At 37.1% G+C, this 12,807-nt stretch overlaps 1 protein-coding gene across 1 annotated transcript in view; it reads right to left on the reverse strand.

Annotated features, from left to right (window-relative positions):
• UNC5D (unc-5 netrin receptor D) overlaps positions 1-10,600 on the reverse strand; it is a 368,330-nt gene extending 357,730 nt beyond the window's left edge. The window contains exons 1-2 of the mRNA XM_036750002.1: positions 10,588-10,600; positions 10,109-10,327 (exon numbers count right to left, since the gene is read on the reverse strand). Coding sequence (XP_036605897.1) covers positions 10,109-10,327; positions 10,588-10,600 — 232 coding nt within the window. The remainder of the gene's footprint in view (positions 1-10,108; positions 10,328-10,587) is intronic.
• Between the last annotated feature and the right edge of the window lie 2,207 nt (positions 10,601-12,807).

Genomic DNA, 12,807 nt, shown 5'->3' on the forward strand with positions numbered 1-12,807 from the left:
TCTTTTTTTTTCTAGTGGTTTTCCCCTTTTGTTCCAATTCTTTTGTTCACATGACTAATGTGGAAATATGTTTGACATGATTGTACATGCACAACCTATATCAGACTGCTTGCCACCTTGAGGAATGAGAAGGGTAGGGAGAGAAGAGGAAAAATTTGGAACTCAAAATCTTATAAGATAAATGAATGTTGAAATTTATCTTCAGATGTAATTGGAAAAAAAATACTATTAAATGGAAAAAAGGAAGACAAAAAAGAAACTATTACAATAGTCCAAATGAAGGTTTGAAGACAGATCATGATAGTTTGAACAAGGTTAGTTGTGTAAGAAAAGAGGAAGGGATGAATGTGAGAGATGTTGAGTTAGTGGAATGGATAAGGCATGGAATTGATCAGATGTAGTATGAGAATAAAAGTGAAGAGTCAAAAATGACACCTATATTTTGAAACTAGGTGACTTAGAGAATGGTGGTGCCTTTAATAGACAGAGAAAAATTATGAGAAATGGAAGAAAGGAGGGACAGATAGGGAAAAGAATGAGTTCTATTTTAGCCATGTCAAAGATGCAGAAATAGCCCTCAGGAGAGAGATGTGGGTTAGATGTATAAATACAGGAGTTATCTGCAAAAGAGATGATAATTGGAATCTATTAGTCATGGATGAGATCACCAAAAGATAAAGCGTAGAGAAAGAAGAGAAAAAGACCTTGGACAGAGGCTTAGGGTACATCATTCGATAAGGGACAGCAAGATGATGATGGTGCTATGAAGGACAGAGGATTAGGTAGATAAAGAGCCATGACAGAGCAATGTTGTAAAATCCAAGTAGGAGAGAGTGTCTGGAAGAAGACAGGTTACTAGCATTGTCTGATACTGTAGAGAGGTCACAAAAGACCTGAGAAGAGAGCACTTTTTTTTGTTTTTGTATTTGTCAATAAAGAGATCACTGGTGACCTTGAAGAGAGCATTTTAATTGAGTGCTGGGGATGGAAGCCAGAATTTGAAAGCTTGGGAAATGAGCAGAAGGTGTTAAAATGGAGAAAAAGTGGCATAGAAATCTTTCCTTACAGTACTATTTTAAGGAAAAGATGTTTTAAACAGCAAAATACTACATGATTGTGACTGATGGTCATATTACCTTCTTATCTCCTAATTAATATTTTTCCCAGGATCATGTAGTTTGGGGAACAGAATGAGGAAAAAGAGAGTCTCTGAAAATGGCCATTCTCTTTTCTTCCCTCATTTTCCATTGCTCAGAACAGGAGGAAGGAACAGGAAAGGAGGATCAAGGTGGCAAGATTTTAGGCTCAACATGGACAGGTCTTGCCCTTGTCTTTTGGACATCAGCCTTATAGACTTAGATCTTCAGGAGGGCTATGCTGCCACTGCTGATGCATGTGAACCAGACCTATAAGGGAGGAGAGTCCAAGGTCCAGAGACTAGCCAGTCAAGGATCATTGTGCAGAGACAACAACCAAGACATTGTGAAACCTCTGGACTGGTAAGAAGACCAGGAAACTGACCCATCTCTTGTCACTCCCCCAAGTATCTTCAGTGTTTTCACTGGTTTAGACCCAGACCTAGAGCTAGGCCCTGAATTTCATCTAGTATTCTTCCTCTTATCCCTTGTGCATGAACCTTTGGGTTTGAAAGGAGGGTATGGGGTATGGCATATCTAGCACATTTAGGAGCATTGATATTTTTCTCCTTGCAACTTCATTAAGTTAAATAAACTGTATGGCTGCCCCCCTCCATCAAAAAAAAGTTAATAAAAATCTCTAATTTCACCTTCTCTCTACTCCGTACTCTTAAGTATGAAACTTGAAATATTTTTTATTTCAGGACTCTCCTTTGTCTTCTTTCTTTTAAAGGATTTCCTGAATTCTGTGAAACCACTTTAACGTGAAACTCTGTCTACCATTCTAGAAATCTTTCTCTCTCTCGCTGTCTTCCCTCTCCCTTCTACCCTCCTGCAACCCCCACACAATCTTATTGGTCTCCTAAACTGTGTGGCTATATTTGGCACCATTCTAATAAACACTAATTAGCTCTTAAATAAGCTGGAAAAACAAATTGAAGAGATCCAGAAGGACAAATGTTGGGTAATTTGGATAATGCACTCAGGAAAGGTAAATACACAGCAGAAATATCATGGGAACTGCATGTCCTTCCAAAAGGGGTAGAAAGTCATCTTTACATTAGTGAGAAGACATTGAATGCCTTAAACTGGTATAAGGAAGTGAGAAGGGAAGGCACAGGAAAATATGACCAGGGTCCTACAAGCAACCTTGTAGAAGTGGCTAGGTGGCAAAAAAGGTAGAACTTAGGAGTCAGGAAGACCTAAGTTAGAATCTTACCTGAGACATTTATTAGCTGTGTCACCCTGGACAAGTCACTTAATCACTGTGAGTCTTGGTTTCCTCATTTGTAAGCTGGAGATAATAACAGTACCCATATCTCTACCAGCTTGAATGAATTATCATATTTAAAGCACTTTGTAAAACTGAAAACATTATGAAAATGCTAGCTATTCTTATGCTGGGCTTTTGGAGATATTTGGTTTTATTCTTAGGCCCAATATTTTAGGAACAACATTAAGAACTTGGAGATTTCTAAAGCAGTGTCAGCAAATGGTATCATAAGGTAACAACATTAGGACATATAATGATCAACTGAAGGGATTGGGAGTGTTTACCTTAGGGAATAGATGATATTGGAAGGGCTATTGTGTGGAAGAGGGATGGGATTGTTTTATTTGACCTAGAGGAAAGGACTTGGCTACATGCTACAGAGTCACGTTTAGCTTAATTATAAACAAAACTTTCTAACACTTATATCTGGTCCAAGAACAGTATATGGGCAGTTAGGTGATACAGTGCATAGAGTGCTGGGCCTAGAATAAGGAAGACTCATTTTCCTGAGTTCAAATCTGGCCTCAGAAGTGTCCTCACTTATTAGCTGTGTGACCCTGGGCAAATCACTTAACCTTGCTTGCCTCAGTTCCCTGTACATGAGCTGGAGAAGGAAATGGAAAGCCACTCCAATATCTTTGCCAAGAAAATCCCAGATGGGGTCATGAAGAGTCAGACATGACTGAACAACAAAATCAGTTCAAAACGGAACAATGTACTTACACTTACAATAACAATGTGCAATGTACTACATCAGGAGGTACTGAGTTCATAAGATAATAGATCAAGAATTAGAAGGGCCCTTAAAGATCATCTAGTCCAATGCATTTTACAATTGTGACCCAGAAAATTCAAGTGACTCAAATAAGACAAAGCTGGGTGAAAATAGTAGAGCCATGATTCAAAAATACTTCCTCTGATTCCAAATTGAGCATCTTTTCATTGCTGCCTACCTATCATTGAAAATATTTTGTCAGTGGAATGACCACTTGTCAGGTGTGTCATAGAGGGAATTTCTTTTACAATCAGGATGGGATGAGATGAAACAATGATTTGAAACAATTACTTGAAACAAGCATTGATTTTGATATGTTCTCATTTTGTGACAGCAACGGTCACACGTGTGCATCTCATAGACTGATTCACAAGGTCTTACCTTGAGCAGATAAAACAGAATGAAATAGTTTTCCCCCTATTAGTTGATTCTCTGTCAGTTGAGTGTCTTTCATACTGTTATTATTAAAATAAAGTAAACTGAGGTACAAAATTTCAAGGATGATCAATTTTACCCACCAAATTTACCAACAAATAGCATCTCAGCTTCCTCAGCAAAGCTAAGACCCTGAATGAGGGGTACAGCTCCTTTTCATAGTTTTGGGGGAGTACAGAACAGAGAAAAGGACTCCTTGAGCAGGGAAAATGTCATGATTGGTTAAAAGAGCTCAACATCATGAGTTGTGAAATTAGTATGATTGATTACAGAGCTGAGGCATGGAGGACAATATGATTGATTGGAAATTAGGAATGAGGGGTTAGAAATAACACCCTCCTTCCCTCTTGTGAGTCAGAAATGTATATTGTTTGAGTCCACTTGAAAGGTTAGAGATGGTGGACTAGGCTTCTTTGGTTTGCAAACCAGATTTCCTGAAGGATAGCTTGGTAGTGTAAAGATACGAGACCAGATTCTCTGGTATCCATCCACATCCCTTGAGGATAACAGATATCCTTGAGGCAAGATTGGAACAGTGGTAATCAGAAGAATAGAACTTCTAAACTGAACTCATTACATCACCAGAGAATTTCTGAACTAAGCTCAGAGACAAAGAACTATGACTTAGGCAGTAAATGGACAAAATCAATGAATTGTAAGTAGGATCAATTATGAAAAGACAGGCTCAATATGATCATCTGAATACTATACACAGATTCCATTGTTCTTTTTTATTGTGCTTTTAATACTGTGTTTCTCTAGGAATGGCTATCACCCCAAGGAAAAGTCCAAAATGTGTAGCTCTTCCAGATGACACTTCTCTGACTATTAAAGATATTGTAGCTGCTGTTGCTGTGGGGAAGTCAAGAATTTTAAGCCACATGCAAGACCACAAAAAGACAAAGAAAAAAACAAAAAACAGGATTGGTTGCACTAAAGTGTAAAAGGAAAGTATGGTTGAACTCAGAAAATAATACCAAGAACTCACAAGCCATTATTGCAAAGCATCCCAATTGACCTTCAGAAAGAAAGCACATAACTTCAGAGGAAAATAAGAAATTAAGGGGTCGTTATTAATTCTTCCTTGAAGTTGAAAGAACTCCAAGAAAACCATGCTAATGCTAAACATGTAGCAACTCAGGATTGCTATGAAGAACCATAAAATGCTTGTCACAAGCAACACAGCATAAATACTGAAGAACTAAAGATTTTTGGGGGGAAAGGGTATTTTTTATTGATAAAACTTATTTTTTCAATCAAACTATACAAAATTCATTATCCAGAAGACTAGGTGAGACTGTTGGATCTTGGTATCTTTCTTAAAGGCTGCAAAAGAACCACCTCCCCCCAAAAAATGTTTGGAGGATTTTTTTCAAATTTCCAGTTGGTCTAAAAAATCTTTTTCCCATTGAAGGCATGATGAACTCCAATAAATAAATTGATATCCTGAGAAGCAAAATTCTTCCTGAATTACAGAAATTCTGAAATGGAGATAGACTATTTAGAATATAATCTTGTACTATGCCATGAAAGGCTAAGACATTTATCCAAAGGATAGAGATAAATATGCTCCTATTACTTGGAAACTTGTTGTCTACTTTTAAACTGCATTGAACACCTACTGGCAATAATGAACTCATACTCATAAAAAAGTATTCTTTGTCAAAGGTCCATTTAATGTCTTATATGTGGTTTTATGACACAGCACTATAGAATGAGTGAAAATTTCATGAATTTAATATTGAATCTAATAAAAGGAGGGGCTACACTAAAATGATAAATTTCCAAACAAGAGTTTTTGTGAGATGCATGTTATAATATTTTCACATATATTAACAATTTTAATTATTATTGTTTTAATTCATTTACTTTGTCCCAGTTAATTTGCACACCATTCCATATTAGCATTCTTCTCTGGTACCTTTTCAGTAACGCTGTCAGAAAAGGAAATTAAGTTAGTCTGAGATGGTCTCTTATTCATTAAAACATGCTGGCTCTTTGAAATCATTGGTTTCCCTTTTGGATATTTACCCTCTTACTTCTATAATAATCTATACTTGTTTTCCTAGTAATTGAAAGATAATTCACCGGCCTATCTTTTGATAACTCTATTCTTCACCTCATCTCCCTGCCCCCCTTTTTTGAAAATCATTACAAACTTTGCCATACTCCAATCTTGTGAGACCTCCTCCAGTGGCTCAGCACTGGTGTCTAGCAATTTTCAGTAACAGAAGCTATACTTCATCGGGGCCAGGTGACTTAAATTTATCAATGTCAGCAAGGTGCTCTCTTATCATTTCCTTACTTATCTTTGATATCTACACCCTGTTAGCCATTTTTCTTTTTGTTTTGTCGTTTCCAATGCAAAGATCATGCTCACTGGTAGAAAAAACAGAATCGAAATAAAATTTGAGCATATCTGCCTTTCCCTGTTATCAGCTATTGCAGTCCTTTCCACCTAAAAGCAGATCCTTTATTTTTTTTCCTCATATAGCTTAAAAATGAAACAAAACATCTTTTTTCATTTGTTTCTTTTCCTTAACTTCTCTCATCAGTCTTACTTCATTCAGATTATTAGCACCCCTGAAACTATTTTGGAGGGTTAACTTCTATTTATCCTCTGTAGAGGCAGTAAGGTGGCACTTTGGATAGAGCAGTGGGACCTGGAATCAGAAAGCTGTTGCTGTCCAGTTGTTTCAGTCGTATCTGACTCTTCACGACCTCATTTGGGGTTTTCTTGGAAAAGTTAATAGAGTGATTTACTATTTTCTTCTCTTGCTCATTTTACAGATGAGGAAACTGAGATAAACAGGGTTAAGTGATTTTCCAAGGGTCACACAATTAGTGTGAGTCAGGAATACCTGATTTCAAATTTGGCTTCAGACACTTACTAGCTGTGTGACCTGGGGCAAGTCACTTAACCTTTGCCACATTTTCCTCAATTGTAAACCGAGGATAAAAATAGCACCTACCTCATAGGGCAGGATATTGTGAAGATCAAATAAGGTATTTGCAAAGCACCTGGCACATATTAGGTACTTGATAAATACTTCTTGTTTTCCTTTCCTCTTTTACTTAGTCTTGCTTCTAGCTCTTGTAAATTTATTTTCTAAAGTTAAGTTTGTGAGTTTCCTATGCATTCACATTAGTTTCTCCAGACAATTTTAATTTTTCCCCTTCAATGAAATAATTTATCTTTTTGTATTTTCAGAGTATCATTCTTGAGACTATCTCCCATTCCTCTAGGCAGACTTACTCTGTAGAATTGTGGTCTATGAGACTCTGCTTGTTGTTTATTCTCAACCTTTTAAAACCCACTTTGTTAAAATCTACAGTGCAAATCAAGCCAAGCCCAGATTTCCTCTCCTTTATTAAAAATTCTGATTTCTTGCCCATAGTGTTCCAAGAATTTTAATCCTAGCAACCAGTTCATCCTGATAGTAAGAATTATTTCCAGAATAGAATTTCATCCTGTTGGTTCCTCCAACTTTTAAAGGATGAAACTTTTATCAATGAAAGTCAGATAGTTAACTGTTCTGCTTTTGCCAGAGACACAGCTCTAATAAATGTCTGAATTTAAATACTCTACTTAATCTCCAAGCTTGGGCTCTATTTCCTAAACTACTTATCTATTTCTACTTTCTGTCCATGTGGATTTTACTACCATATCCTTTTTTTTTGTGTTTTGTTTGCTATTAAATTTGAGAGTCTTATCTACCATTTTTCTTTTATTTTGTTGCTATTATCACGGTATCTACTTTGGGGAGATTACATACATTTTTCCATTTCTCATTCTTTTTAAATACCCATTAACTAGATTTTCAAGACTCCTGGCAGATACATTCTTACCAGCTTTCATTAGGTGAACTGAGAAGGGCCCCAATTTATCACAGAATCATAAGACTGTTAAAAAGAAACCGAGGGGATTTTAGAAATGGTCTAGTTCAGAGTTGTCAAACACATAGACATGGGCTATTTACAGCCCACAACACTTCCTAGTGTTGCCCAAACCAGATTAAAACTTAACTGGAAATATTTAACAAAACATTAAATAAATAAATAATAGATAATATTACATTTTAAAACTAAGTCAATATGTAACCTATTGGGACACTTATGTATGGTTTAGTCAGCGCCACCACTTGGCCCCCACATTGCTATTTGACACCCCTGATTTAGTTAAACCACTTAACTGTATAGACGAGGTAACTTCAGACAGAAAGTTAAATGATATTTCCAGGGTTGTGATGGTATACATTTACAGGGTCAGAATAATACTGAGGTCTTAATTTCTAGTACAGCTCTCTTTATACTGTATAATGCACTGCTTCCATCTCTTTGCCCAGTATCCAGGGAGAAAAAAACCAAGAAATTTTATATGCCTTTTAGCTTGCTTATCAAAGTCCACTCAGATTGACTAGATCAGAACTCTAAGAAACCTCAAAGATGAGTTTAGAAGCACTTAAAGTATAATGATATGTACTTTTTATGACATAGCCAAGTACAGTTTGAAATAATTGTAGAGGCATGAGGACAGGCACAAAATCTAAGAGAAATATGTGTAATGCTTTAAAAAAGTATCAACAATTATATATATGTAATTAATAAAGGAATTGGGATCTTCTGTTGTAAAAATGGAAAAATTTCACATAAGAAATGATTGCTAATAACCTTCTTATTTATCTCTCTACTCTACCATCTTCAATATTGTTTCATGACCCCAACTAAAGAACTAGTCCATGCTGGGCTCTGTAACTAGCAAAGGATGTAGAGACTTTGGAAAGACTTCCTGTGAAGGACAATAGGACAATAGGAGAACTGAAGTGTTAGAGGATAAGGGTTATGAAGAAAGGAGGAAGAACTGGGATTGTTTGGCCTGAAGAAGGCACCTTTAAGAGGAGTTTTAAAATTGTATGATTTAGAATTAAGCTATAGAGGGTAGGGGAGGAAAGAGTTAGCTATTCTCCATACCCATTAAGATTATGAAATGACTTGAACAATACTAGGAATTTATGTTATATACAAGAAAAAAATCTCTTCCTTCTATATTTTAACAGATTACTGGAGGAAGTATAGACCAACTCTCATGTATCTGGAACGTATAAGTTATGGACTAATATATACACAAGAAGATGGCAAGATGGTTCTTCTGGTGGCTTTCTTTTCTTATACAAAGTGAGCAATTAGGCCTGACTTCTATTACTCTACATGTCCTGACACTTTATACTCAATATAATACAAAACTATTTTCTAAACCTACTCCCTTTTAGACTCCATTATGTCTGTTAATTGTTCTACCATTCTCCCATTTCTACCCCTTGTTGTTATCTTAGACGCCACTCTCATCCAACAGATTATAATGTCTTGTCAATTATGCATATGAAGCCATAAAATATGCACATGTATTTTCATAGCCATGTGAAATCATATGAAAACTGCTTTGAATCACTAATAATAAGATAAATGCAAATAAAATAAAATCCTGAGGTATCACATTGAACCTACCCAATTAAAGTGTGATTCTCCTATGTTCTACTAATCACCATATTTTTATTCATCTTACTCCCTATCTGTATAAAATCTTCCTATTTCTTCCCTGAGGCCTTTCGAGATGATCCTCCCAGATGGTAATGGCCTTTCCAACTTTGACCTCATGAATCAATTTTTTTTTTGCACCACTTAAAAATGCAGTCCTTATATACTATTTTGAATTACTGTTTTCTATGCATGATATTGCAAAATTCTTAGAGCAATTGTTGTGGTGGTTTGTTCTTGAACAGAACCATGACATCAGGATGATGATGTCATGACTTGCAAGTGAATTGGAATTTAATGATGAAGGTCTGTGTAAAGTTACCAGCCTTACTTTCTCCTCCAGAGCCATCTGGGTCCAGTGCCCAGATATGGTATTAATATAGTAGTTTTTACATAGTATTTATTTATATAGTAGCTCACAACTGCATAAAGACATTTAGAATACTCTGTATTTGTTAATTGTACCACTAGATGACAGCCCTGTGAGGAGAGGGGCTATCACTCACTTAAATTGTGTATCTTTTCTTGTGTAGTTTCTGTAATAGATGTTTCCCATGTATTTGTTGAATTGAATTTATTCAGATCTGTGATTTCATTTCTATGGATAGTCCATCTTCCAGCACAGATTGTGGCCTTCTCCCACTTCAGTAGTCAGTCTGAGTTGCTATGTTAAAATAAAATCTCTATCTGATGGCCACCTTCCCAATGATTAGCCTCTTCTCACTGGGTTGGGCTTGCCCAACTATGAGAAGCGCAGGCCCAGATAGAAAGTCTTTCCAGTATGGTCTGAACTACCAGAGAGTACATTGCACCGGTATAGCCTTTAATAGCCAAGAGTCAACTTAAACAATGATGAGACATTGGAGGAGGACCTTAATGGAGGTAGTACTCCTGTCCAAGTATATTCAACTTCCTGTGTTAAGGATCTATGCTGGTACATTTCATCTGTCATACCTGTACTCTCATCCATGCTCTCTTCAGATACATGCTCATTTTGATGGACCCACTCCCCATTGCATTTGAAGAAAATCTGCATTGCAGGCATGGCTTTGCACCTCAGGGCAATTGGGTTGCTCTTTATGATATAGGCATCATCAGGCTCCTGCATGAAATGAGGCAGTGTCCCAGGTGCCGACGGGATGGACTCAGGTAAGGTATCACCATTGTCACTTCCTGTAGAAAATGAAAAAGCAAATCAGAACAGAAACAACATTAGTCATGTGAATACTACAAGGCAAACCAAATTTTCACTTGGTTATAAAGCAAGATGGTTTTGTGCTTGAAAATGTTCAATGTGCAGCAGTTCAATATAGTTCATTACAGCATTACAGCCCCTCTAGAATTACACAAAAGGGTGAATTAGCTACAAGATATAGCGATTTAATTCAATAGACATTCTGCCCTCATCATTCAACTTAACTCTCACTCCAAACTTGTCAATGCCATATTAATTGACAAAGCTAATATCTTTTTCTCTATCCTTATTCATCTTGATCTCAATGTCAATTGATAAACATTTATTAAAGGCTTACTATGTGCTAAGCACTGAGGATACGAAGGTAAAAGGCAGTCCCTTCTCTCAAAGAGGTCACAGTCTAATGGTGGGGGGAGAGAACATGGAAATAACTATGTAGAAACAAGCTATAGAAAGGATAAATTGAAAATGAGCAACAAAGAGGCTAGAATTGAAGGCAATTGAGAAAGGCTTCCTGAAGAAGCTGGGATTTGAACAGGGACTTACAGAAAGCCAGGGAAAGCAGGATGGGGAGATGCAGGGATAGGGCATTCCAGGCATGAGGGAAAGAGTAAGGAGACGGAATGTTTTGTTCAAGAAATAGCAAGGAGAACAGTGTCACTAGATAGCTAGGCACATGGGGGGAGTATAAGGTATAAAAAGACTGGAGGAGAGAGGGGGTAACAGAGTTGTGGATAATGTGCATAGAGATTATGCTTTAACCAATGGGAGTTACTGATATGTCTGAGGAAAGGTGTAGAGGGGAAATAGAAGAGGGTCCAAGACAGGGTCTAGGGCGATGCCTGCAACTAGAAGTCATGACCTAAACAGAATTCTAGCAAAATAAATTGAGAAAGAGCAGTCAAAGAAGTAGGAAGAGAGCTAAGAGAAAAGAGTATCATTAAAGCTAACTGAATCCATGGAGGGAATGGACAGTGTCAATGCCTGTCAAAGAAGTCGAGGACTGAGAAAATGTCATTGGTTCATTATAACAGAATAATAATAATTGTTGATATTTAGGTAGACCATTACAATTTTGGAAGTGCTTTTCTCAGGGTAATCCTGTGAGGAAGGTAGCCTCAGAGTCATTGAGTATATTTTACAATCTAGACACTAAGATCAAGACATACTCAAGTGTCACATATTTATAGGTTAAAGATAATGACTTAAGAACTCCTCAAATACAGAATAATATAATTAGAGCTAGAAGAGACATCAAGGCTAAGTAAACACACAGAATCAATAACAGTTCTTGGCTACCTTTTCCCTGACATATTATATATCAGAACACCTTCTAGAATGCCTTTCTCAATTCAAATACTTTATTTATCTATGTATGTATGTGTATTTTTTTGTTGGTTAGTTGATTACCTGGGTCCTACTCTTCCAGATTGCATTTGGGCTTTTCTTGGTAAACATATTAGAGTGGTTTACCATTTCCTTCTCTAGCTCACTTTACAGATGAGGAAATTGAGGCAAATGGGGTAAAGTGACTTGCCCACAGCCTTTTTCACACAGCTAATATGTGTCCAAGGATGGATTTGAACTCAGGTCCTCTTGACTCCAGGCCCAGTGCTCTATCCACTGCACCAGCTAGCTGCCCATTCTATGCATGCGTTACATTTATTTCTTATGGGTCTGTAGGTTAACATAGTCTACTATGGGAGACATGGTCTCCAGGATCTTCTCTGACCTAAAGTACAGTTAGATGTCCAGCTTGTCCTTGAGCTCTAAAAAGACTTGGGAATTCTTCTGTGGTCCACTGGCTGAATGAGGAAAGGTCCTTGAGAGTCCAAATTGAATTTATTTCCACCCTGTGAAGACCTTTTGAGGCTGTATGCTTCGTGCTATGGATAGAGTTATATCTGGCAGCTCAGTCCCTTCACACCCCTCCTCAGAACCATCCAAATATATTTTATTTCCCACTGCACCCACACAGAAACACAACCTAAATTGTACTAAATAGGCCAGGGACTAACTATACAAACCAAACTCAAACAGACCCATGCTTATGGTCTGTAAGCTACAATTATAACTATTCTGTAAAGGGTAGGAAGAAGCAGATGTGATTCTCTTATCACATTTAGGAAACTGATGAGCAAAGACAAGTAAAATCATTCTCCTTTCTCAAAAGGACAGAGGGCTACTTATTTTCTAGCTTTCATCTCTGGATCATTATGTCTGGATGCCACTTTTTAGGAAGGACAGAGGTATAAGTTGGAGAGTATCCAAAAGAATCAAACTCACATGGCAGAGGGCTTTGAGTTCACGTATTACAAAAAAGGTTAGAAAGAAATGGGGACACTGACCCCAAGGGAAGATTCATAATAGTTGCTTTCAAGCATATAAAGCATTGCCATTGGGAACAAGTATAATGTTTCTTCGGTTAGGCCCATGAGATAGAGCTAGAAGCCGTGGT

Source organism: Trichosurus vulpecula, chromosome 3 (assembly GCF_011100635.1).
Source record: "Trichosurus vulpecula isolate mTriVul1 chromosome 3, mTriVul1.pri, whole genome shotgun sequence".
NCBI classification, from domain to species: Eukaryota; Metazoa; Chordata; class Mammalia; order Diprotodontia; family Phalangeridae; genus Trichosurus; species Trichosurus vulpecula.